General features: G+C 40.2%; 1 protein-coding gene across 3 annotated transcripts in view; it reads left to right on the top strand.

Moving 5' to 3' along the window:
* The first annotated feature begins 5,034 nt into the window (after positions 1-5,034).
* The window catches only part of PLEKHH2 (pleckstrin homology, MyTH4 and FERM domain containing H2), a 56,975-nt gene continuing 36,004 nt past the window's right edge, over positions 5,035-26,005 (top strand). For 2 of the 3 annotated variants that reach the window (XM_037405692.1, XM_037405694.1), the window contains exons 1-3: positions 5,035-5,111; positions 9,616-9,745; positions 25,324-25,386. In XM_037405692.1, coding sequence (XP_037261589.1) covers positions 9,623-9,745; positions 25,324-25,386 — 186 coding nt within the window. In that variant the 5' untranslated portion in view covers positions 5,035-5,111; positions 9,616-9,622. Of the gene's footprint in view, positions 5,112-7,393; positions 7,570-9,615; positions 9,746-25,323; positions 25,387-26,005 lie in introns of those variants that run through there. The other variant, XM_037405693.1, reaches the window with a different exon arrangement.

Below are 26,005 nucleotides of genomic sequence, written 5' to 3'. Positions count from 1 at the left end.
CCGCCCCCGGCCCGCCCCGGGCAGGTGCTCCCCCCCCCCGGGGCCCGCCAGGGCTCCTGCAGCGCCACGGCCGTGGCGCTGCAGGAGCCCTGGCGGGCCCCGGGGGGGGGGAGCACCTGCCTGGGACCCCGCCGTAGGTGGCGGGGCTGCTTTGTAAAAGACTTTCCTCATTTTAAACGTAGTCTCGGGGAAATGCACTGCGGGAAAATTTGTCCTCTTCCTACAGGTTCCCCAGCTTCAGGGGAACCGTTTTCAGGGTTCCAGCTCTATGTATTCCAGCTCGTTTTCTGTAACATTAGGGATTATCTTCCCAGCAACTTTCTGCTTTCCAAAAGAGCTTTACTCTCCACGTGTTTTAACAAGTAGAGGAAGCATCCATGCCAGGGAGCTGTCAGGTAACACCAGAAGAATCCACGCTTCGTAGTGCAATGCATAGCGAAGAGGCATCTTGAGAAATGAAATGCCAACATGCAAGACCCACACGCTTCAATTGCTCTGTTCCCCAAGAGCACCAAGTTTATGGTATTCACAATAACTTATTTAGAAGTAGCTCGCATAATACCTCTGAGCAGCTCACCAGGCATGGGCTCTTCAAGGCTTAACCACCTTGGAAAGGTAAGCCATTCTGTTTTCGTAATTTCTGTTCTGCTCATAAGGAGCACAGATGCTTGAAATACTGGTGTCATGGCTATGTTGTGCCCTGCCATGAGCCGGAGATCCTGCAGGGACCAAAAAAGCGACCACAGTGTTAGAAATTGCTACGGAGAGAATTAAAAAACTAGAAAACATCCCTATGGCACTGTATAAATACACCTACACCTTGAGCGCTGCGTGCAGTGTTCATCCCTACCCAAAAAGAAGGTAGTAGCACTGCCAGAGGTGTAAGGTAGGGTAAGAAGGATGGCCAAAGGTAGATGGGGGCTTCCCTCTATGAAACCATTAAGAGGTAACTTCAGTCTCAAAGAAACTACTGAAATGGAATATGACAGAAACTTCTAAAATAATTTTTCACTGTCTCTACAAAACTTAAGGGGCATCAAATGAAACAAACAGATGGCACGTCCGAAACTAAATAAATTATTTACACCACAGAGCTCATAATCCTAGGACATTTACATTTGTTCAAAAGCAGCTGGACTAACTCATGGAAGAAAAAAACAGACCCATCCCCCCCCCCAAAGAAAAAAAAACAAACCAAAAAAACAAAACACCCACCAAAACCAAAACCAAAATCAGACAAAGCTTCAAAACACAAAACTTCTGTCTCACAAAGTCCCTGAACCTCAAGGCAACTGGAAACTGGGACGATATTGTGGGGTATTCTGGACATTTAACTTCCTGGGAACTGGCTGAGGTTGACAGTCGAGTGACTGGATACCAGGCTCGATGGTCCCCTGCTCTGGCCAAGTACAGTGACTTTTACTGCAATGTTTCTGCAGTTCATCAGAAGGTGGTGTTTGGTTTGGGTTTTTTTTCTAAGCACTGGATTTATGTTCACAAACTTTACAGTTTTGACAAATCAACATCCACCAGTGGAAAGCCCTCTCAAAGGAAATATTCTAATCCACACTGTTGGGAGCTGTAAATTCTAGTCTTCTTGAGTAATGCCTATAGCCAGAAAGTAGAATATTTTACATTTTAAGTTTCTTTCACTGGGAGATGGTATCAATTGATTATTTAGAGCAATATATAATTTTACCACTCCGTGGCGCCAAACAATTAAAAAGAGGTTGTGCTCTTACAGGGAAGCCATGGACCTACTCATAGGCTATTTCTCTTACACAGAAAAAGCCTTCATTAGTAACTGAATTAACCACAGGTTGTTCCATTCAAAGGTACTGAAGCACAAATACTACAGGCTATTTAGATAAGATGCCGTTTTTCCATCACTGAAAGACAAGCCATAGCCTTGAAAGAGCAACATTTTAAGATATGTCATGGTAACAGCATGAATTGAACAGGAATGATCTTTCTTCCTTCCCCTTCTCCACTTAAATAAAACCTTTAAAGCTGTTTTTTTGTCAAGAAAAATCAATATACTTTTTAATTAATTTGAACAGCCCCTGAAGATGATCTATCTATGTACATCACAGTTTTGTAATTGCAACTTGTATAATCAATATCAGGGGAACTTTTTCTCTATTGCAAGTCTCAAATATATACATTATCCTTCCAAAGAATCCACATAGAAATGAATGTACAGGAGACATTGTATAATCTAAGATTTTGGAATCACAAGATGTTTTCTGGAATATATTTTCCAGTTGTAGACACACATACTGGTCTGAAATGCCTAAACTTAAATGGTTGCAATGCTTATCTTTGTGAAAGAGGACCAGAAAAATCTCTGTTTGTCATGATGGGGGTAAGGTTGTGTCCCAGCATGTCAGAATCATGTTCTACATTCTCAGGAAAGTCTCATAAACCCCAAATTTTACATTCGAGTTGCAGGCTTGATAACCACTTGATAATCTCTGAAATGGTGGGGGTTTTTTATTATTAGCTTCCACACTCTGGAGTAGATGTTTTGCAATACAGTGTTCATAATATTCAAAATGAATGAGGTTACTGTTTAATAAGATAACCAGAAACTTAGCACTTACTTTCTTGCATCACAGTCAATTACGGACAGTAAAAGCCACACAACACACACACCTTCAGCCACATCTAGAGGCTAGTATTTAGAGCCCACATTAGAGAGGCAAGTATTTAATGGTATTTTGACTTTGGTTTACTTCTGTAGTGAGCCAGCTAACAGATGATCGTTCCAAGATCCAAATACCTGGTCTTGCAGTTTGCTCCCGCAGCATACTATGTACCAGTTCTTTGCATTCTTCTGCACACATTTGCAAGACTCCACTTCAGATTTATTACTGCTTGTACGTAACTTCCATCAGTGTCAAGGGAAAGGAGAAACTCTCTTCCTGAGACCACAATTATGTGTACAATAGTTTTCTATCTTTGCCTGGAAGATATATGGCTTTCCCCCTTACATGCTAATTATAAAACAAAGTTGTATTTTGTTCTGTGTGTCCCAGTTGTTCTACTGGTAATTTTATTCCCTTCAGTACCTGAACACAGATTCTAGGTACCTCTACATACTTTACAGATAAGGACAATTGAAAGAAAATCCTGAATATCCCTACTTCTTCCAGAATATTTTCTCATGCCTCTTTACGTATGAGTATTGAGACCTCTGTGGCTGCAAAGCATTTTTATTACCTGAGGCCAGAGAAAATGTCAATCCACAGAATAAACTGTAAGAAAGAGTCATTTAGTGACCAGGCTTTGCTCTCCCTTCTGCTGTCTGAGCGTGCCATTCATGTCACCTTTGTTTTTCCTTGCCTCACTGAGCTCTGAACTCAAATGCTCTCCACGCTCCTGGTGTATCTAAAGAGAACATGTCGCTATTTGAGGAAATGATACGGCCAAAGTTTTCATTAAACATCAATGATAGATTATTTTGTACAGTGTTTGCTAGGAACCCAATGACAATTTTTAGTCTTTGGCTAAATCTTTTAATCTAAACCCCCCTTTTTTTCAGTTAATTTGTTTTTAGTGTAGGTTGAAGACGCTAGACAGAAGGTATCAGGTAGAAAACAATTCACATCTTGCTATATCAGCAAGCATGTTTTTAGTATGTTTTTCAGTAATGAGTGCTTAAAAAATACATGAGGCACTTAGAAAAGTACCAACAAATGAAGCAGTTTCAGCAAATTGTTTGGATACTTTAAGGTCACTGCAAGGGAGTGGAAAATTGGAGGCTGTACCAAACTGAACAGGAAAAAATGAAATTGTATGTATAACCAGATGGGGAATACTTGAGCTTTTAAGACTGCTCTTTTTTTTTTTTCTTCAGACCAAAAAATTGCACTTTCACTGAGTCACCAATGATTGTGAAAGAGCATTTTACACAACACAACGCTGCACATCTACATTAGAAATAAACACCAGAAGGGTAAAGCAGGGTTTGTTTGTGCACCAGAAGAACCTGCAAAACATTTTGCCTCCCTAAACCATAATCCCAATGAAATACAATCCCTAAATCTCAGTCCCAATCAACATGTGGATGAGGAAGATCCCTGTACATGGCAGACAAGCAACACAGCAATCACTTTTTCCAAATTATTTTTAATGCTTCAGGCACTCAAGTCTTCCAGAGGAGACTGTGGCAGCTGGTTGCCCGAGACGTACTGCAGCTCCTGCCAGCCGGTGGGGACACGAAGACCCCGCTGCCAGCATGACGCATCCGCACGTGCACCTGCCGCTCTACTGCGGTGCAAAGCGTGCCTCACCTGTTGGACACGGCAGCTCTGCAAGGCCCATTCATCCCATAATATCCCCACCATTGCCCCGGTGACTGCACAGTTCCAACCCTCCGGTTTACACTTGGCAAATGACCTTCCACAGAAGGTGGAATGTGAATTACTGTAAACTCCAGTGTTGGAGCTGACGGACTTCAGGGCAGGTGGATGCTGGTTCCTAACACAGTCTCCCCTTCAGGAATTCGCGCAAGGTCAGAGCAAAAAACCCCAATTCACAGGGACTAGAAGCAGCGGGACGGGGCAGGGGCGCTGGCTGCCCGGCCCATCTGCCGGGGGCGGCGTGCGGCCCGCTGCCTGCAGCGCCCTCCCGGCTGCTCCCGCCGCCCATCCCCGCACCGACCAGGCCGCGCCGCGCCCCGGGGGGGCAGCCCGGCTGCTCCGGCCAGCGCCCCCTCCGCGCTCCGACGGGCGCTCCCTGCGCGCCGCGCCGTCGGGGCCGCAGCGCCCGGGCGAGGCCGTCTGGGTTAGAAGCGGCGCGGCAGAGGCCCCCCGAGCGCGCCCCCCGCCCCAACACCCGGGCCAGGCCGGGCGTCCCGGCACGGGCCCCCCGGCGCCGACCGGCCCCCGCCGCGGCCGCCGCCGAGCCGCGCAGGCCCCGCCCGGACGCCCCGCCGGGGGCGGCCCCCCGCTCCTCAGTGGCCGTGGCGGCCGTCGCTCAGGCGCCCGCGCCGCTCGCCGCGGGGATGGTGGGGCGGGCGCCGAGGGGCGCGGGCGGGCGCGGGCAGCTGCGGCCCCGCAGCGCCCACAGCCCGGACGGCGCCCGGCGCGGCGAGCCACGGCCGCCAGGTTTGACCTCCCTTTCGTTGCCCCCTTCCCTCCCTTCGCGAGCGGGGCCGCGCCGGGCGGGCGGCAGCGCCCGGGCCGGCCCCCGGCTGCTCCCCGGCGGGGCGGCCCCGGGGGTGCCGCCGCGGGGTGTCGCGCCCCGGCGGCGGGGCGGGGCGGGCGCGGCGGGACAGCCGGCGCGGGCTCCCGGGGGGCTCCGTCGGGCGGTGCCAGGCGGCGCCGGCACGGTGGAGGGTGACGTTGTGTCAGGTCACGGCGGTGGCGTTGAGGGCAGCGCTCCGCGGGTGCGCCGAGCCGTGTCCCCGCGGCACGAGGCTGAGGAGCTTGAGGTCCCGTTCGGTCCCGTAGGGTCCGGGCTCCTCTCCTCGTGCTGGCGGTGCCACTGCTGTATCCCTGCCGTCCCCCGGAAAAGAAGAGCGAGAAGAACACAACCGCCAAGCAACCACGCAGAATTAAGATACTTTTTTACATATCCGTGCCGTCAGCTTTTGGAATTTCACTTAAAAATTCAACGTCCGCCCCTAGTGCGATGCCACACTGCAGCCTTTGAAGTTGCGGTCGCCAGGACAAGGATGTAAAATGGTCTTGTGTGCTTTAACGCTTTGCTCCAGGCGTGTGACAGCGCCCTGTGGTGCGAAGCAGCTGGGCCACGGCCCTGCGGAGCCCGGAGCCCGGCAGGCAGCGGCTGGGTCATGGGCTGGGAGGGGGCAGCCTGGCCCCTGGAACCAGGGGGTCTGCACCCAGTGCTGCCGTGGGGGACCCCGGGCTGATGTGTTGGGAAGCAACACCCTCATTGCAGCTAGGAAGCAGCAGAAAAACCATTCATAAATCAGATTTTGAAGGAGGTTTTCAATAGCTTAGGCTACAGTTTGTCTGAGCGCAGAATTATGCAAAATGAGTCAAGTGGAAAATAAAGTTACCAGTGTTCCAGCATAAGGAAGGGCCCTGGCGGGCGACAAACCTGAGAATGACTTCCTTGATTCCTAAACAGGTCCACATTGTGTCTCATCATTTCCCTTCTCCAGTCCAACCTTTATGGCTCCAAAAATATTTGCAAGTGCCGAGTTTGGGCAAAAAGGGTGGGAGAAAGGGGCCTGAAATTAAAGAGGTATGGTCCAAATGCATTTGGGCTGGTGAACATTTTAGGATGGTGTAGAGAGCCCACCATGTACTGTGCAGACCCACTCCTATGGAAACAGAAGGACTGATCAAGCTTTCTCCAGCAGAGAAAGGACATACGGAACATATGGACAGAGTGTGAAGTGTTTAGTTAAACACAGCGTTTTGTTAAAAACAGAAGAAAACACTGACAATGTGATAAGGAATATGTAAATTTTTTAACATGCTTCAAAAAGCTAGAACATTGTTCCCTCCTTCCCCCTGAAATGTATTTTGATAATTTCCAAGCAGACAGCAAAGAAAAGGAAATTGTATCAATCCCTTTGGGGAGAATATGACATTCTGACTTCTTGAAGCCTATGAAGAGATTTATAAACTTAAAAAATGAAAAAGATGAATTTAATCTTTCCAGACTTGTCAGACTTGTCTCAATTAATTTTTGATGACATAATTAGAACTTACCGCTTTAATGTGCGCTTTTTTAGTTTACTTTTCAAAAGATTTAATTTGTAAAGACTGAGGGAAAACGGAGGGCTTTGCAGTGGGAATTGGAGCAGGAAGAAGGGGCGGACTCTGCGTAGGTTTGAGTGCTGATTCAGAGGACTCTATAAGCCAAGAGAGATGAACTCATTTTTTTCCTCCCTTGGGGAATCAAACAAGAAACAGGAAGTCATTGATTCAAAATAAGATCATTCACTCCGCAATTGTAAACAGTGTATTATGTGCCTGTAAATATTTCCAGAACCCATTGGCTTGTTGGAAAATATGAAGTAAATTATTATAATCTCTAACAAACAAACCACAATAAAAAGAGTTATTTTCGAACTTTTTATCTGTAATGTTTATGCAGTGGAATATTAATTAGCTTGGACATTGAGAAACTACTTGTCTGGAGGCATTATTCAGTGCCAGAAATCCCATCTACTCAAATGTTTTGTCTGTTGAAAGATGGAACATTTTTAACTCCACCCTGTAATATTGTGCCCTACCAAAAAGCGAAAATTCTTTCACTACTTGATCTGTTTGTGTTTTCACTACCACAAACACTGAAAGATCCTACTGTTAACCAGATGTTAGCTGAGTTCATCTCTGTCTTATGTAGCTGTGATTAGTCAAAAGGAAAACATTATTAAAAATCCTAAATAGACAGTCTAATAGGAAATTGCCATTCCTCGTTACTTAGGAGAGCAGAATCCAGGCTGTCTGTCCAGATTAATCTGGATGGAACTTCTGCTTCCTCTGCAAAGTAGGAGAAGCTGCTGCTTGGAAGTGCCACCTTCCCTCCTTGATCGTGGGGACTCTGCACACGGAGAGAGGAGCGAGGATTAGGGACAGGACATCGGTGAGCAACCTGGTTCTCTGACAGCCGGGGGAGTTTTCTGCCAAGCTTAAAAGACAGGAGAAGTGGTAAAGAAGTGGTAAAAGACACCACTCACCTACGAGTGTTCCAGTTGAAATGCTTGTGTGCTTAAAGTTTAGAATTCGGCTATTGTAGGCTCGGCTCAGGAAACTGTTTTAATCATGTGCTTAAATCCTGGCAATTCCATGGGGATTCCTGAGTAGGGGATTCCTGAATAGGGATGGTTGTAACCTCAGGCTTAACAGCTTGAATGATAGCCTGCTAGGACCAAGAGGAAGAGGGAATCAAGAATGGAGCAGTTTCTTTCAGACGAGTGCTTGTGGTGAAAAACTGACAAACCTTAGTCAGTTCTTTCCTTGTTTTCCTTCTAACGTAAGATACGGAATGGAGGAGACAAGGAAATTAGGATATGTGAAAGGAAAGAAAGTTTTGAGACAGAGTTTTGTACCTGTTTGGCTATGATGAACTTCAGAATAATCTGAGACACGGGAAATTTAGAAGATAACTGGAAAATATTAATGTATCGGAAAAGTTAAGCACTTTTTGGAATCCTGCTCGTGACTTTGATCTATCTTGTGATGCTTTGCCTTTTCCTTTTTTCTTCCTGGTGCCAGGAACAGTGGAAAAGATAAATCCATAGGTTCTTTGCCACCAGCTGAGGAGTTCCCCCCTCTTTGGGGAAGGAGGGAAACTGGGGCTGCCTCCTCTGACTTTGGGAGGAAGGGGAGTGCTGGAACAAAGGCTTCTGGAGAACTGGAGTAGTCATGGGGAGAGGGACTCTCAAAGACATTGCTTATTAATCCATGCTGCGTCAGGACTTGCGGTAGAGAGTTCTATATTACGCACAATTGTCCAGTGCCAGCCTCTTTCATTATACTGAAAAGAGTGGCTACTTGCCTGCCCTTGTCAGTGTCCCGTTCTCCATGACATAGGTGACAAACATGCAGCAGATCCCTTTGGCTGGTATTTTTTTGGTTTCTGTGATCTTCCAGCTGCCTTTCACTGAATGGTGTTTTGACGTTTGTCTGTTATTTCAGAGATAAATTGAATACTCTGAGGGTATTCAAGCTTTATTTCCCAAGCCCAACATAGGTGTTCAGAGCTCTGCAAAGGCCAGGACCTTGGCTCTCAAGGGAACTTCCTGGCCTGAATGGTTACATTCAGCATCCACTTACTCTTTATTAAGCTGTCTACAAATAGTTGGAATATAACAAAGCCCAGTCCTTCTGCTTACACACAGATGATTTTCTTGGCTTCTCAGACTCAAACCATGATGAGCCAGCTCTCATCCTGAATAATTTTTCCAGCAGTGCTTGTCCAAAAGGGCACTGAGATTAGTTTCAATGAGCCGTTACATGTAGATAAAAGCACAGATTTGAACCTGAAACATGCATGGACCAGGATGTCCTGAGATCTGCCACAGCTAATGTAAAGGGGTTGTTTTTCACATGGGGTATCCATTAGGGACCATTTGCTCACCTGCCTTTGCATTTGGAACCATAAACTCCCCCTTGCATCTCATTAAAGATATTAAATTGTGAAGGCAATTTGATTAAGCATAAGGATTTTAGAACACTTTTTAAAGACTCATCTGCCAAACATTAAGCTTACATAAAACCAAATGTGCTACTCACAAATAGTTACACCTATAGAAGGCATTTTCTTCGCAAAAGCTCAGTTCTTCACAAGCGTCTTCTATGTAAGCAAGGATATATACAGAAACTGAAGATTAAAATGCGTGATGTATCTCTGCTTATCAAGGAAAACATATTGCAGCTCCAAAGTGATTGAAGAAATTAAATTATGATAAACCTAAATATTATCAACACAGATTTCAGAAATCTCCCAGTTATGATAGGGGCCTTGATAGACTGATACACTTTTACTAAGTTTTATGAAGCTGTACATGTACAAAATTGGGGAGCATTGTTGACATTTGTCTAAAATAAGTTAGCATGTATATTAAAAAACTCGGGCATTAAATACAGACTCACTTTGACATGGGGATTTTCCCCTTTCTTTTTCCAGCATAAATATGGCTGAACTTTCAGAGCCAGAGGATACTGTAAACTGGAAGGAAAGATGTTTAACTCTGGAGTCACAGTTAATGAAGTTTCGTCTCCAGGCAAGCAAGATCAGAGAATTGTTAGCAGAAAAGGTAGGTCTCGTGGTATTAATTTTAATGCCATCTAAATTATTTTATTTGATGATGGGGCCTGATCACGTCATGTTTTGAGATTACAAGTACTGGGATTTTTTCAGGAGGGGGGAAAAAAAGAATTTTAAAACAAAATATGTGGAAAACAGGTATGTTTTAATGCTGTGAAAGAAATTCACACATTAGATTGCCAGCAAGAAATGTTCATTTTCAAATAAGAACACACTGGCAGCTCTCCTGCAGAGAAAAATATATATCCAGTAATCACTTTTACAACATTGAGGTTAATATTTAACACATTTTCCTAAGTATTTAAGATCTGATTTAAGACACAGAAATCATTGGGGAGAAAATCCAGAAGTATTATTTTCCCCAGTATTCCTTACCAAATCATGTAATTTACCAGACTTGCTTTTCCTGTAATAAGACATCTCCAACTATGGCTCATCATCTGAGTCTAGGGAAGTTGAAAAGTATTATATAATTTAATTTGAAGAATATTGTTTAAATATATACTTTATTTTGCAATAGAGAAACATTTGCCTTGGCATGTTCAAATATGTGAATCCCAACAGTCACTCGTAATTGAGCCCATATCTGAAATACCAGAAAAACACCATTGTATTTACCTGGTAACTTTTTGAGAGAGTAAGGCAATTAAAAGAGTGCAAGTGACAAAACATTTTAGAGAATCACTGGAACTATGTCATCATTAATATTCACCTCAATGAATTTCTAGTTAAAATGTTATTTTGTCAAAATGTCTCTATTCTTCTTAGAGCTAAATTTTCCATCAGTTGCTCCCCCTCAAAAAAACAAAATCATATCATTTTGTAGCATGTTAGAGTGGCAATACTTTTATTTTAGACATTTATATTGATGCTTCTCTTTTGTCAATTTATCCATTCTCCTTTTGGAAACATAAATACATCTAACATCCACATTTAACCCTCTCCCAGTCGTTCCCATTTTATTGTATTTTGGTGGGAACAAGAACTAGTTATTAAAGTTGGAAGAAGCACATATCTATGCATTTGTGAAGAACCATGGGTGATGTACAAAGTTATGTGCCCTGGTCCTTTTCTAATAATGCTTAATACTTTGTTTTCTTTGACAGCCAAATTAACATCAAGTTATGTTTTCTTGGCAATATCTATCTTAATTCCAGGATCTTACTCAAAGTCCTTTAGATTTCTATGTTACGTGTCATTTGTTATTTTTAGTGAGTGGTCACTAGATCTTGTAAGGACCTTCTTGTAGATCTTGTGAGAAGGCTTCTGTTATCCTGGATAACAAAGTACCATCAAAAACCTTTGTTGCTTCACTGCCCAGCGCCTGTTACCAAAAGGCTGCATTGAACAGCATGCACCCTGAACAAATCTCTGCAGATCTCCACTGGTAGCTGCCAGTCACTGTGTAGTCAATAACCTACTATTTTATTGAGCCAATTTTTTAATTCATGCAGGGACACTCCCTTTTACCCTGTGGCTGATTGTTTCTTTAAACATTAAAATTTCCACAATCCAAATAACTATATAAAACAGATCCCCTCTGTCTGCAGCCTTGGTGATCCCTTCAAAGATCTTCAGTAGCTTTGTGAGCCAACACCCTTCTTTATAAAGGCCACTTTGACTCTTCCCTTGTCTGTCATACTATCCACATGCCTCCTAGTTCTGCGCTTACGGTTCCCACTAATTTCCTTACTACAGACATCGGTCTTACAGATCAATAATTGGTTCAACTATATCATCTGGTTCTTGACTGAATATCAGTTGCCAATGTGTTACTATTCATTTTATCCATTTGTGCCCTTATCTCTTCTACGAAGGTGCAAAGTGTTGATTTGAGATGGAAAAAGAAATGAAATAAAGAAATCTAGTGTTTTCTGGATTAGGCTTTTTTCATTATTGGCATTTTTTACTAAAGTGAACATGAAAATTTACAACAATATAAATCCATTGTTTAATAATACTGAGTTCTGCTGGAATTGTGTCTTTACATTTAGTACTCCAAATAGCTCTTCTTTGACATGACTAAAAATATTGCTGTTAGAAAGCAGTACACTTGAAAACTCTTAATTGTTTACACAATCCTGCAATTCTTCTGTATGGCAAACTCTCAGTGAACAGGTATTGCAGATTATTGGGTTTTGAAAGAGCAACCAGCTGTACAAATGTCATCCTTTGACACGTCATTTAACATTTAAAGAAAAGTAGAACAACTTGTGTCCTTCATTCCAGTTAGCAAGGCCCACAGATGAGTTAATAAATCATTATGATCAGTCTTGGAGGAGAATATCCATCAGAGGGTACAATACTGTCTGCTGTAACACTCAACAGATTATTGGATGCTTACACAGTCGGAGCTGTTAGATGTCATGTATTTCTTGTCTCTTTACCCCATTTGGATCACTACATGGATGGAAGTCAAGTGGCTGAACACGGGACATGACTTTTGTAGGGACTTTCCAGCAGCTGTTACAACCATGCTTTATGCAGCTGCTGCTGATTATAGTTTTGGCAACCAAAAAGTTAAGATTCATGAACAGCACTTCGCGAAACTGAGTTTAAAAGAAAAAAAAGAATTTAGAAGCTTGAATTCTTTCTGTGTGACTTTTCACTTTGTTCCTTTACAGTTTGTATTTACAGGCTCTTAAGTGCTAGAAATAGCCTCTTAAATTAATAGAAATGTATGCATAATTGTATAATTTCAGAAATTGACATTTAAAAAAAAAACAAGAGGGATAAAATCACAAATCTTTAGCACTGTGCCTGAAACAAAGCAATCAAAGGAAAATTATTCTTCCTTATCTGTGGGAAACATGACTCCAAAATAAATTAAAAAATCTTAAGAACATGTCATATTATGTCCTCTTCTTTTAATTTGCCTTAGCTTTCTCAGAAACTTTAGAAAAAGAGAAGTCTTTACAGGAGGTAAATGTGGGCAAATATTTTATATTGAAGACCACAGGCTCAACAAGTGTTCAGCTGGGATAATTTGATGTATTACTCTACAGAGCAGAGCATTAGCAGACAATGAAAAATAATCTTTCTCCTCACTTTGTCACTTTTGACTTTTTAATATGAACCTTTCATTCATAAACTGGAATATAGTTAGGACAGGTATCAAAGACTGGTCAGAGCTCAACAAAGTTAGACCATATGCATGTGCAAATTTATCAGTCTTGCACAGGTCAAACCCTATAATTTTAAAAATGGGCACTAACGTTTTAGCTGTATTTATTTCTATGTTGGTTTCATTTGTAAAAATCCAGTGGTTATTTTTCACATATTTGTAAAATTTTAATGATACAAACAGTTCTCAGTTTTTGTAAAAGGAAAGATGCACTCGTACTAGTTTGAAATTAAACTGCATGGGATTGTTACTCAAAAATATGTTTGAGAAATAGTAAAGTGAATAATGAAGACCTAATTGGTCTGTACTTGGTGGGCATCCTGATACTAATGATGAGAGGAGAATACAGCTGATGGCAGCTGTTATAGGTGCTTTCTAGATTGGTCACCTGTTATAGAATTCTCACTCTTACTTTAATTAGCACAGGCCTTATTTGTGGTTTTGTTCACAATCATCTCTGTGTTGTGAAATGTGTGCTAAAACATTGAACAATAGCACTGGAGAGTGTTCTACTTCAAAATAGCAACAGAAATCACAGTACTATGGCATGACAGATGTAGAACCCCCATGGGTGTTGAACTGTGTAATTGTTGTAGAAAACAGAGTGATACTGTGACAAAGCAGGTGGTCTCTACAGGAAAGTTAGAGAAATAACTTGGTGGTAATTCTCCATCCTTCCTCCTCTGTGTATTTGAGAGGTATCTCTTCAAGACAGTGAATTAGGAAAAGGAGTTTATAACCTATCACACTATGTGTATGACTTCTCAGAAAAAGCCATTGGGTTTTTCCCCTTACATTTGTTCTATAACTTAGTCTAAAACGAGATTTTAATAAGGTTTTGCTTGAATCTACCCTTTTTCAATATTTGTGTCTGTGTCCTATGTGCTTCTGTCAATATATTTGGGCAGTGGATTGATTGAAATACTTTTCTTATACACTGGAAGTCAAGTAACTTTGCAAAGTGATTTCATTTACTGTTGTCCCTGTAAATAAATGAATGATCCACATGGGAAGTCGTCAGTATATTCTTCTAATGGAAGTGTTCTAGTTAAGAAAAACAAGCTATTTACTGGGTTTTTTTAAGTATAGCAAGTAGTCCTCCTTGAACCTCAGTGGTTGAGGAGTTTGAGAAATTTGCATTGGAAGTGTGTTTCAGTTGTATGACTACCAGAATTTAAAGTTTTTAGTGAACCTGGGGAGAAGAAGAGAGAGGAGCAAAGGTACATACGATGTTTTAAAAAAACTAATCCATTCACTGTTTATTTTTTTATTTGTTTTCATTTTGCCAAGTAAAAAGTCTATATTTATAAATCCAACATGCAAAGAAAGAGACCTTGTTGGAGTTTCAAGCAGAAGCTGCTGCTGTAAGTGGGAGAGGTCTTTACAGGAATTTAAGGAATGATGTAGAAAGTATCCCTAGTCTGCCAAATTTAGGATGGCTGTGGAACTGAGTTTGAAGTAGAAGCCTTTAAATGCAGCTTGAGTCTTATGTATGTGAAGGGTTTACTAAAAAAATCTTTGCTGAATGAAAGATTACAGTATCCCACTGCGAGTTTGGCTCCTAGCTAAAATGTCATAGGAAAAGCTGGTGACCCTCATTCTTTTTGTAGTACATTTTTCACCTAAAATATGTGTGCAACATCAGGTATAAAGTAGAGGAACTACATAGCTGTATTAAATTTCCACTTGGGCAGCCTCCACTGAGTTCCTTTTCCATCAGACCCCATAAGGACTGAATATGGCACTATCCCAACTGTTGCATTATGGGCTGTGCAGGAATACTCAGCATTCACAAGAACATCTCCAAGTTTGTTTCCTGCAGTGTTGATGGTCATTATTTTATGCTTTGAGTGATTTTTAACAAATATAAGTGATTAAGAGGGAGGATTATTTTCATGTATGTATTGATTTGTTTGCTTTTAACCTTCCATTTGAATATTCTCTGTACACATGCTCAGCTGGCAACCGAGTGTGTAAATGACAAATGCAATAATATTTATGCTTTCTGTACGGATTATGAATGTTGAATGATAACTGATTTTTTGACCAAATACTATTTCCAATATATTCCAAAGCATAACACATTCCTGACTTTGTCTGACAAACCAATAGTTAAATCCATGTCCCACTGTATTTTTATTAATTTTGCAGTCATATTTATGGTATGTCATTTGACATTTCAGAATGAAGCAGATGCAGTGTGTTTTGTTGTCTGTGGCATGAAAATCTCAAGATTAATGTTTTTGGAGGAAAAGTCCATAATACCTTTGACTTGTGCAGTGATTGCCAATATAAAAAATGTGACAAAGCACAATGAGTATTTCCATTTGCATTCAAAAGATTATGAAGGATAAAGTAAAAGGAAGAAAAGTACCATAGTACTAAAATTATTCAAATGAAGGTTATTTTTCAGTATTTCAGTTGCTTTTAAAAAATCTCTTATAATGGAAAATAATTCAGGTGCAATTAGGAAGATACAAATATGAGAAAGCAAGAAAAGTTAAAAGTTTATACGGTTAGAGCGTTAGGTTTGTTTACACCTTTTTAATACCTATACCTTTTTTCCTGTAGCTGCATTTTTATTGCTTGTCTGTTACCAAGTATATGCCATGCCTTTTTGTAACAGTGGTGGTGGGTGGGGGGGTTGTTTCATTGTTTTTGTATATTTTAAATCTACATTCTTTCTAAATAGGCTGAAGATGGGGGGGGGAGTGGGAAAAAGAGAACTCAGGAAGCAATAAATTAGCTATTCTTGTAGAGGCCAGGCTGGGTAGTGGCAGGAAGAGCACAGCCCTTGCGGTGAGGCCGGAGGATGAGTATCTTCCCTCTGGTGGTACAGAGAAGAGGGCATCAGCTCTGTTCCAGCCCACCTGAGATGGGGAAGTTGATGGAGGCTGTGGAAGCTGTGATAGTGGGCAGCCACCTGTGCACATCCTTAGCCGATCTAATATTTGCTTAGCATTTCACTTGTAGGAGCTACAAGATGTTTTTTCTCCATTTTTCGTGGAGGGAACTCTTTTTGCTCTTAGAAATTACGCATTTTAATTTTCATTCCCTCAGAGAGTATTTTTCAGGCTTTAAATATTTGTTGTCATGTCCTCAAACTCCATTATGCTGCCTTACATATATTTCTGGAATCTCTTGCTCCCTTACCATCTGTGTTTCCTAGGTGTCCTGTACCCTTTTAATTTCATGAGTAAATTCAGTTTCAGTCAAGTTTTCAATTTTTTAAGCTTTGGCAGTGCCTTTGATTCTTAAGCCAGCACCTCTCAGGCAGTGGCAGGGAAAAAAGGCTTCCTATTCCAGATGTTCATGTTGTGATTCTAATCAGAATTCACAATTCAGCGAGACAGAAGTAGCAGAATTTCCCCAATCACAGTACAATGATAAAAACAAAACAAAGCAGGCAGCTGCCTTTTAATACAGATGAGCAACCAATACATTCCACTTTTAATTTCAAGCACTGTGTGAGACTTCTTTTTCCTTACCTGCCAAAGTGCTTTGGTACATTCTTTCATCTTGCTAACAGTATTTTCACTTTTTTTCAAGATTTTGAATGTTATTATCATGCCTGTTTGTGCTGGAGTGGCGGTCTACCTAATTTGTATTTGATTGTATCTGTGCAATTTAACAATCAAGACAAGATCTGAGTTGGAAAAGACGACAGCCAGAAAGAGGGAATGGTCCTAATATTTTACCAGGTTCAAGAAAGTCCTATGACTGATGTTGGGAAAAGCACAGATATTCAGCTAACATTACATGCTGCTCATTTGTCCTTCAGTACGCTTCCTCTCTAAATCCCACTGCTGAATTTAGCTTTTTAAAATCTGTATATTTACTGGCAGTTGTCCTAGGCTACTAATTCTGGAAGAGTTCCCTCCCTGGGCTTTTCTGCTCTATATTTTTAATTTATATAGTTTCCAGAAGAAATCACTAATTTTACTACAATGAGCTCAGCTGAAATGTGAAAGATTGTTTTTTCATTTGGACTCTCACTCATTTAATGAGCACTAGGAAAACCTTTTGAGCTAAATAGTTATTCTTAATATGTTGTTTAAATATTGAAAAGACCTTGAAAGAAGTAAAAAAACTCAGCGGTAAGACTGGTTTCATGTCATGGAGGCTGATAAAAATGTTGAGCCTCGTCGTTTTTACTTTACTGTGCGGGTCATGAGACACTGGGTGCCCCATCCCTGGAAGTGTTCCTGGCCAGGTTGGATGGGGGTTTGAGCAACCTGGGCTAGTGGAAGGTTCCCTGGCCATGGCAGGGGGAGTGGAACTAGGTGATGTATAAGGTCCCTTCCAACCCAAACCATTCTATGATTCTGTGATTTTGGAAACTGATCAAATGGAGACTCATATTTTTTGTTGGTTTCATTTTGTTCCAAGGAAAGGCTTTTGTGCTAAACATAGTTCATGTGAATGAGCAGAAGTACTAAAAAGGACAGTTAAGAGAGACTTGCAATTAAGAAGTTCCTTTTACCTAACTAGGAGAGCAGGGCCTGAAGTTGCTGTAGGTAGAAGCAGACAGGATTGTGATTCTGCACATCAAGACTGCAGAACTACTAGCCATCTTCAGAAGAAGCAGGAGTGTATATACATGTGCATGTGTGTGTGTGTGTATACCTACATACATAGGTATATAAAGTTGGCATCAAAGGCCCAAATTGCTTTCACACTTCATATTTCTGACCACAGTTGAGGTAGAGAAAAGAGAGAATCCCTGTGGTGAAGTCTGACTAGAGAAAGAGGTGAAATAGGAGGAGTTGGTTAGATGGCACATTTGCAGAGGAATAGTTGACACTGCTTTGTTCATGAGAATTGTAGCCCTTTACCTTTTGATTGGTGTTGAAAATGGAGAAGACAGGAGAAGGAAAAAATGGGAGTGCACTGAAAAGTGGCAGCTTGCGGGCTGCCATGTTGTGAGCACTAAGCTAATTTTTGCAGTAGTCATAACCTAGGTGGGCATTCAGGTGGGATTTGAAGGAAAAATAAGGCTGTAGCTGTTGGGGTTTAAGCCAGATAACAAATTCTTTCATCTAAAGATTTTTCTTTTAATATAGGAAATAATAACAAACAGTAAAATTCAATATACTCTGAACCAGTAAAATAGTGAAGAAAATTCACCATGCTTGATCTGTGAGTAGCCAAAGGAACACTTGAGCCCCATTAAGACGTAGCCTTTAGCATTAGCCCTTTTGGGGAGATCTGTGACAAAAGGAAGACTGGGCTCAGAAAGCAGTTCTTCATTTTGATGACTAAATCCACACCACTGAGAAATATTTTTACAGGTTTCATCCTGCTCTAGTGAAAAGCTTTTGTGCCAAAGAATTCAATTTCATTTCTTATTGAAGGCGTATTTAATTTTATAAATACAGGTAGGTCTGAAGTATCACTTCTACATTTATGAGATGAGATGGATTTCTATTAATTAGTTTAAATGCAAAGCTGCTCTATAAAAGATAAGTCTTTCTAATTATTGTGTTGCCTATGGGATAAAAATTCGTCCAGTAAAGAGCAAAGTATATCTTGGGCAAGGCATGTGCTAATTCCTTCTTTACAAATTATCTTCTTTATTATTCTTCCTGTAAAATATTATTATCTTGATTTTACATCTCTATTCTTTAGGTGTTATGTCTATGTGGCTTAAATGGTGAGGTCATATTTTAAAGTTTGTTGTAGCTTATAAAGATTTAGCACTGTCCCTATGGAAGATAGATAATACAGAAAAGAGAAATCAGTTTCAAGACAGAAGGAATAATGCTTGAAAATAAGGATGGAACATACCCAGTCAGCTTTTTAATAAATGAGTTACAGAAGTAGGAGGAATATTACTGTTTTTTCCTAAGCTAAACCACCAGAAGAGAGACCTTTTTTGTAAAGAGTAAGTCATGCTTCTAAAACAGTTTTACCATTGCCTTTAACTAACAAATGCATGTAAGGCTTTATACATGTATAGATTGGGCATAGCCTATTTTAAAACATGAAAACTGGTGGTCGTCAAAGCCACTGACAAACAGATGACTTGCTTTTAAGCAGTACAGGCTTGTTTTAAGAAAATGCAAGTATTTGTTTAAATATTTGGGTTTAAATATAGGAATATAGAACCCAAAGGGAAATCGGGGTCACATGCAGTGCTCTGGAATAGCTGGCAGGCATATTCTTCAAACCATTTATTAACTTATCAGGCACCACATAAAAAGTCAGATCTTTTGCCTTTCTAGCTTCTATTAGGAGGGAGTTCCAAAATCTTTTTCAGTCAATGTGGAAAATGAGAGTCTTCTAATTTCCAGGCTACATTTATTAATCACCTGTTCATATCTGCTTGCACCTTTGAAAGAGAGTTGTAGGTGTGTGTATCCCTCACTTGCTTCTCCTATTTGTTTATTTATAGAAGCAACCATGTATGCATGTTTCTTTGGTTTTGGCAAGTCCCATGTGGTGTGAGGACTGATAGTTCACTAAATCTAAAAATGGACAGATTTACTACTTTTCTTTTTATGTGGAACATTATTTTTCAACTGCAGATGGTTTAGGCCTTTTTTCAGATGAGGAAGAATTGAAAAATTGAAATGCAAGGAAGAAAGCAGACTCTAAACATATCATCCTCAAGTCACTGGAAGTTCTGCACTTAATCAATAGACAGACTGTATTTCTGCTTGAGAAACATCAGGTTTTAACTCATTGTTCGTTTTTGAAAACTCAGACCTATTATCAGCATGCTTTGAAAGGCTTACAGAGAAGTGGTGCTTTTTATTCATTAATGGTTATATTTTTTCCTGTATTGATTTCAAAATTATTTCCAAAGTCTACATGATACAACTGTGTTGTTTATAATATTAAAAATGAAAAGACTTCATTTGAAGTCTTCATTAAAAATGAAGAGACACAAGAGAAGTATAATGTACTGATTATAATGTAAATTTTAAGTGGGAATAGGACAAGTTACTATGTTGAAAACTGACTTGGCTAAAAAATTAGGGGTTTGTTCTTATAAATAACATATATTTTCAGATCTCAAAAAGGAAAGGATTCCAACATATTTTTTTGAAATTAAAATATTTCCTTTAACATTAATAACTATTAACTATTTCAAATACCAGGAAAATTATCAATTTGTTGCATTAATTTCTTTCTAACGCACATTACAGGAACTATGATCTGTGTGTATATGTGTATGTGAATGAAAGAATATACATATACATACGTGCATAGAAAAGGAGTATTTTTGAAATCTATGAGTGATGACTTTTGAGTTCATACCTTTTGACGTTTTCCTGCAATACATGTTTTAATGACATGAAAATTTCTTTACTTGCACAAAAATGTATTGTGAACATTGCTAAATACAGTCAAGATTAACTTCTAGGTGACCTTCGAAGAAGAATCACTTTATTATTTGCTTTTGTATTGCAAAAAATTTCCAGTGACTGTGTGTTGTGCTTCAGTGTCGACCTCCAAGGCAGTACACGTCTTTGTTTTTATTGCTGCCATGTTTCTTCAAAGCATTCAGTATTTATTCACATGTGGCATTTCTCTGTTCATTGTTTGAACAAAAATAGCTCAGTTTGATGAGTGTCATATGTAGAGTGGTTATTTCCTTACTAAGTTTAAAACCGAATCTGTTTCTAACAATAGATGCCATTTTCCATAAATGAGATAATTGATGCAGTGTGCACAAACACATTTTCTGAAAATTGTAAGAGGATTTGTACACTTAAAAACAGAAGAAGAAAGTGCAGCTGAAAGTAGCAGTCTGTTCTTTGGTACTGGTGTTGATATTGTTCTTTAGTTAGTATGCATGTATTTTTTTGTCCATGGGTCTAAAACATTTATTCTTTGTATTTAAGACTGTAAAATCAAAACCAGTATTGATTATGACAGGATAATTCTGAATCCTTAATGAATTTTGGAAAGAGCCTGCACTAGTCAGATGTGTGTGGCAAGAGTATTTCTTACAAGAGGGCTGTTGAAATGGGATGTTATTTCAAGTTATCTCATTCAGGACATGATAGAAAATTAAGCTTAAATATACGTCACATGCCAGCTGTTATCAGTGACATGCTGGCCCTTCATGTTTCTCCTGGGAAGCCAACTTTATGTCTGTTGATACTTTACAGACACTAATTCATTCAAGGAGTGTCTAAGCCTAACAGCTGATATACACCATTTAATTCCAGTAATACTGGCAATTTGCATAGATGTATATAGAAAGAAGCTGGTGGGACGGAGGTCTAATTCAACAGAATTTTCTGTTTTTCAAATAACTTTTCTGTATAAAGTCGGAGTTGGTCATCAGTATTCAAGTTGCAGTCATAGGTAAGAATCATAGAGTCATAGAATCACTTAGGTTGGAAAAGACCTTTAAGACCATCAAGTCCAACTGTTAACCCAGGACTGCCAAGTCCACCACTAAGCCATGTACCTAAGTGCCACATCTATGCCCTTTTTAAACACTTCCAGGGGTGCTTAATCCAACCACATCCCTGGGCAGCCTGTTCCAATGCTTGACAACCCTTTCAGTGTAGAAATTTTTCCTAATATCCCCTCTAAACCTCCCCTGGCATAACTTGAGGCCGTTTTCTCTTGTCCTGTTGCTTGTTATCTGGGAAAAGAGACCGACCCCCACCCATCTACAGCCTCCTTTCAGGGAGCTGTAGAGAGCGATAAGGTCCCCCCTGCACCTCTTTCTTCTCCAGCCTAAACACCCCCAGTTCCCTCAGCTGCTCCTCACAAGACTTGTTCTCCAGCCCCTTCCCCAGCCCCTGCCCGGCTCTGGACACGCTCCAGCCCCTCCTTGTCTGTCTTGCAGTGAGGGGCCCAAAACTGAACCCAGCCCCAGCCTGCAGCAGCGTGGGGCTGGTGTGACCCAGGGGCAGGACCCGGCACTGAGCCGCGCTGAGCCTCATACGACCGGCCTGGGCCCATCGGCCCGGCCTGCCCAGACCCTCTGCAGAGCCTGCTGCCCTCAGGCAGATCAACGCTCCCCACTGCTTGGTGTCACCTGCACACTGACCGAGGGTGCGCTCGATCCCCTCATCCAGATCATCAAGTTCTTCTGCATCTGTAAAGCACACTGACCTTTTCCTCCAAAGCTCGACATCACTACAGTTAGCTGCCTCTTCCATCATGAGGTTAAGATCCATCATGAGGATCTTAAGCTATCTGCGTGTGGTCTGAAATTGTCTTCATAGTCACTGGGTAAAGAGAATTTACCACTGCATTTTATTCTGGACAAGTTCAAAGCATGACTTGATTTAAACAATTAGCTATTAGTCCAGTCACATATTTTCACCTCTCTCCTCTCCCTCTCTCAGTAATGATGTGATCATTGTTATGAAACTTCTTACTAACTTAAGGTTTAAGGTTATGTTTTCTTTGTGAAGAGACATCGTTCCCTTGGAACTAGTTCCAATCTTCTGCCCAACAAGTTTGATAACCTTCAGAGTATCCTAAAGCAATCATTTTTTCTCTTTAATTTTACAGGCCTAAAAGGTAGCAAAGCAGTCAGAGTATAGATGGAAATCTCATTTTTCAGGCAAAACTATTATGTGGATTTGTTAAGAGATTATTTATGCAAATGGGAAAAATACATATGTTTAAAGTTACATTATTGTTACAATAGACAGTGCAAAACAAACCTCTATAAACTGTAAATAAAGAGAAAATCGGGACTTAATAAATGTTATGTAGCATCAAATTATTGAAATGCTGGCCCATTTAACCGTAATAGAAGTGGTCATGTTTGTTAACTATGGTATTTCATTCTTGCTGAATATTACAGATTGTTTGGGGTTTTTTTTAACAGGAGCCTTCTAAAATAAATTGAAGACCTTTAGAAATTTTCCAAATAAAATGTCACATTTAGTTGTTGCCAGGAAGCTGATTGACGTATCCATATTGTGAGACTGTGCAAAGCTTCTTAGCGTACCTTTTTGAAATTGTTAACTCTTAATGAAGCAAAAATAAACCTTGTTCTTCCATTTTTAATCTCTGAATGCTATTTTTCTTGGTAATTACTCTCTCAGCTTCTTTACATTCATCTTAGCAACAGCTTTATTCAAATCATATTCTTTGTTCCAGTAGTCTACAGTAATATATTACTATGTTCCTGGTCCTGTGCAACAGCATGTATTCCTAGCAAGGGGTGCATTGTGCAGTTTCAGTGCAGAAACGTGGAAAGAATTTAGGTCTTTAGTGCACTGTATTATCCAGAACTCAAATAGTGTAGAATACCAGCACTACTGCTTAATCCTTGTGCAGTGGTTCAGTGATGATTGGATACTGCTGAAGAGACTAGCTGTTTTCAGGTTTAAGCTGAGTCAGAGCCAGTTCAGCTGCAGTGGCAGCTGGGTGGACCTGGCAAGCAACATTTTTAGGGGTTTTTCCATTTATTGAATCTTCCATGTTTCTGATATGACTCTACAGCTGAAATGAATTTTACTTACGGGACGTAAATAAATTGCCAATTACTGCCGTGGCAATCAGGTGCATTTACAAATTGTTTGACCGTGAAGATTGATGAACAACTTGCTACTCATCAACAATGAATTTCACATTATAAATATCTGAAGGAGTTTTCTGTCATAATATTATAGGGTATTAACTATGTTCATTATTGATATAGTAGCTGCACTTTGATTTAGCATAGTGCTTTTACTACAGTGGAATGTTAGCTGACCGTATATATTCAGAAATAACCTCAATTTCTGAATCCTCAGCTCACTAAACAAGAAATGTCTTAAAAACAGTATTAAAGTGAGTATTGTAAAACTAACTTCTATTTGAACATAAACCCCAAAAGACCTTAGAAAAACACTTAAAATTCAAAATTCTAAAAATTAAACTCAAAATCTCAATATGAAGTCATATAGATACAAAATTAAATACGTGTGACCAGAGAGGAGCAAAGAAGGCTCATCTCCCTGTTGTCTGGCCGGACTGTTAGTACATGAATGACTGGGACAATCATATCCTTAGAAGTGTTCTTGAGAAAGAACTCGCTGGGGACCAGACCATAACCACGCATGTTGTGCAATGTTTGTTGCTCTTGTATCAATGGTGTGTTGAGGTACTAAGATGTAGACTTTGGAGGTTTGTGTTTATGAGAAAGTACTAAAAGGTCAGTCACAGGGGTTTTTTTTATGTTGGTGAAGACTCATTTTCTCCACTTTCAGTTTCTGATTGATAGAAAATGATGACTCTCTGTCCTTGTCTGGATGAGGCGCTAAAAGTACACAACACTATTTCATGCAGTTGACAACATAATTGGGAAGAGAAAAAAACAGACGAAGAGTGAAAAAGAAACTGCAAGATGCCAGAAATCACATACAAACAGGACAGAATGAAACTGATTATTTTATAACCAAGCAGTAAACTGGAGAAGGAATAAATGGTTTTAATTTGCATTATATGTGTCATATGCTTTTCTATGAACAATTTGAAGCTGAATACCGAGTATCACAATTTTAATTATTTGGTGTTTTATCCTCTTCAGATGAACTGGGGTCTTAGCTAGGTATTTCCTGAAAACGTGAAAAAAAAAGTCATTAAGTCATGGAATACCTTACGTACTTCCTAGTGTTATTTCATAAAATCGTAAGAAGTCATAATTGTTTTGTTCACCAAACTCAGACGAGAGAGCTCTTAACAAAATGTAACAAAATGTAAATATTTTTTTTTTGCCTCTTCTGTTCCATATTGTTGGAAAAGCCTTCAAAATAATCCCTGTAAAACGCATTTCCAAGGCCCAGGGCAAAGCTTGAGCCTATGGTTTCTCATGCATCGTTATAAAGTAATGGATCAGGGTCTCTCACTGCTCAAAACGGGCCAGCACTCCTCCGTGTTGTGATGGTCTCTGTCTTCGTCCATCTCTACTGTGGCTTTTCACATTTTTTTCTGTGGAGAACCTGAATCCACCGTGTCCCTTCTGCCACATTCTTTCATGCAGGGGGTGGAGGAGTGTGGGACAGGCCTCATAGCATGATTCTTCCCAAAAGCTAAATTTGTTGACTTCAGAAGAATTAGTGGCCAAATGGTATATGCCAGGTACCCTTTACTGTTGCCAGTTTTGGAAGGAGATGAAGGAGCTTAGCACTTTCTAAGACTATGAACCTGCATGAGGAAAGCTTCAGGGCTATTGTCAAAGGAATTTCTGCTCCTGGTAGCAGGGAAAAAAAAGCAGTATGTCGTATAGCAGCCAGAGAATCATACTATGAAGAACAGTATGTAGAAGAATGTTAACAATGTTTTAATACAATCGTAATGATGAATTTCCTTCCCAGTGTGACACACTCTTTATCCTTTTATTTATTTTTATGCTTTTGTGCACAACCTGTCTTTTCCTTTTTGGAAAGTGACCATGGAAATATGTTTCACTATGGTGTTTCTGGCAATGGGCAGAAGGCATGGCAATTTTACTGTATATTTTCATATATCTACAGATGCAGCAGCTTGAGAAACAAGTTATAGATGCTGATCGTCAAGCGGAGAGAGCTTTTCAGCAGGTATATATATAAATTGAAAAATACCTCCCTTAGATATGTGCATGTTACTGTAATGAAGGGAAATTCAGAAAAAGGTCTGTTTTTCCTAAGTATTGCTCAAAAGTGAGAAGACAGTTTCTTTTTACATCTGCTGATTTGTCTTACCAGAGATGTTCTAACACCTTTCTCTGCTTGCTATCCAGTTCTGTTCAGTAAAGTCAAAGCTAACAGCACAAATAAAAAATAGATACATATAATGAGCTTCTTTGTTGATGCATCATGAGTCTTGAATATATGATGCACCTGGAAACAAAAGGGAGAGGAAATGGTGACCTATTTTAGTAAATCTGCAAGAAGATAAAATGAGGCTCTCCAATACAGTCTCTAAATAGGATTGGTTTATGTTGTTAGTTTTTGTAGAAGTTATATATCATCTAAAGAATGAGATCGTGGCTAAGTATTTAACCAAAGTTGCCTTTTGATTCCAAATGGCACATACAGCTACTTGCAAACATTTTATGAACATATCTCTGGTATTCCTTAAAAATTCTTCATATCTTACTGTGAGACAGATAGAAACTGAAAATTGTAAGATAAAAATGTTCATGTACTAATTTGGAGTTAGAAAACATTCCTGACT

Source organism: Falco rusticolus, chromosome 12, assembly GCF_015220075.1.
Source record: "Falco rusticolus isolate bFalRus1 chromosome 12, bFalRus1.pri, whole genome shotgun sequence".
In the NCBI taxonomy this organism is placed as follows: domain Eukaryota; kingdom Metazoa; phylum Chordata; class Aves; order Falconiformes; family Falconidae; genus Falco; species Falco rusticolus.
Note: the sequence above shows the minus strand (reverse complement) of the source record. Positions and strands in the feature narration are given on the sequence as shown.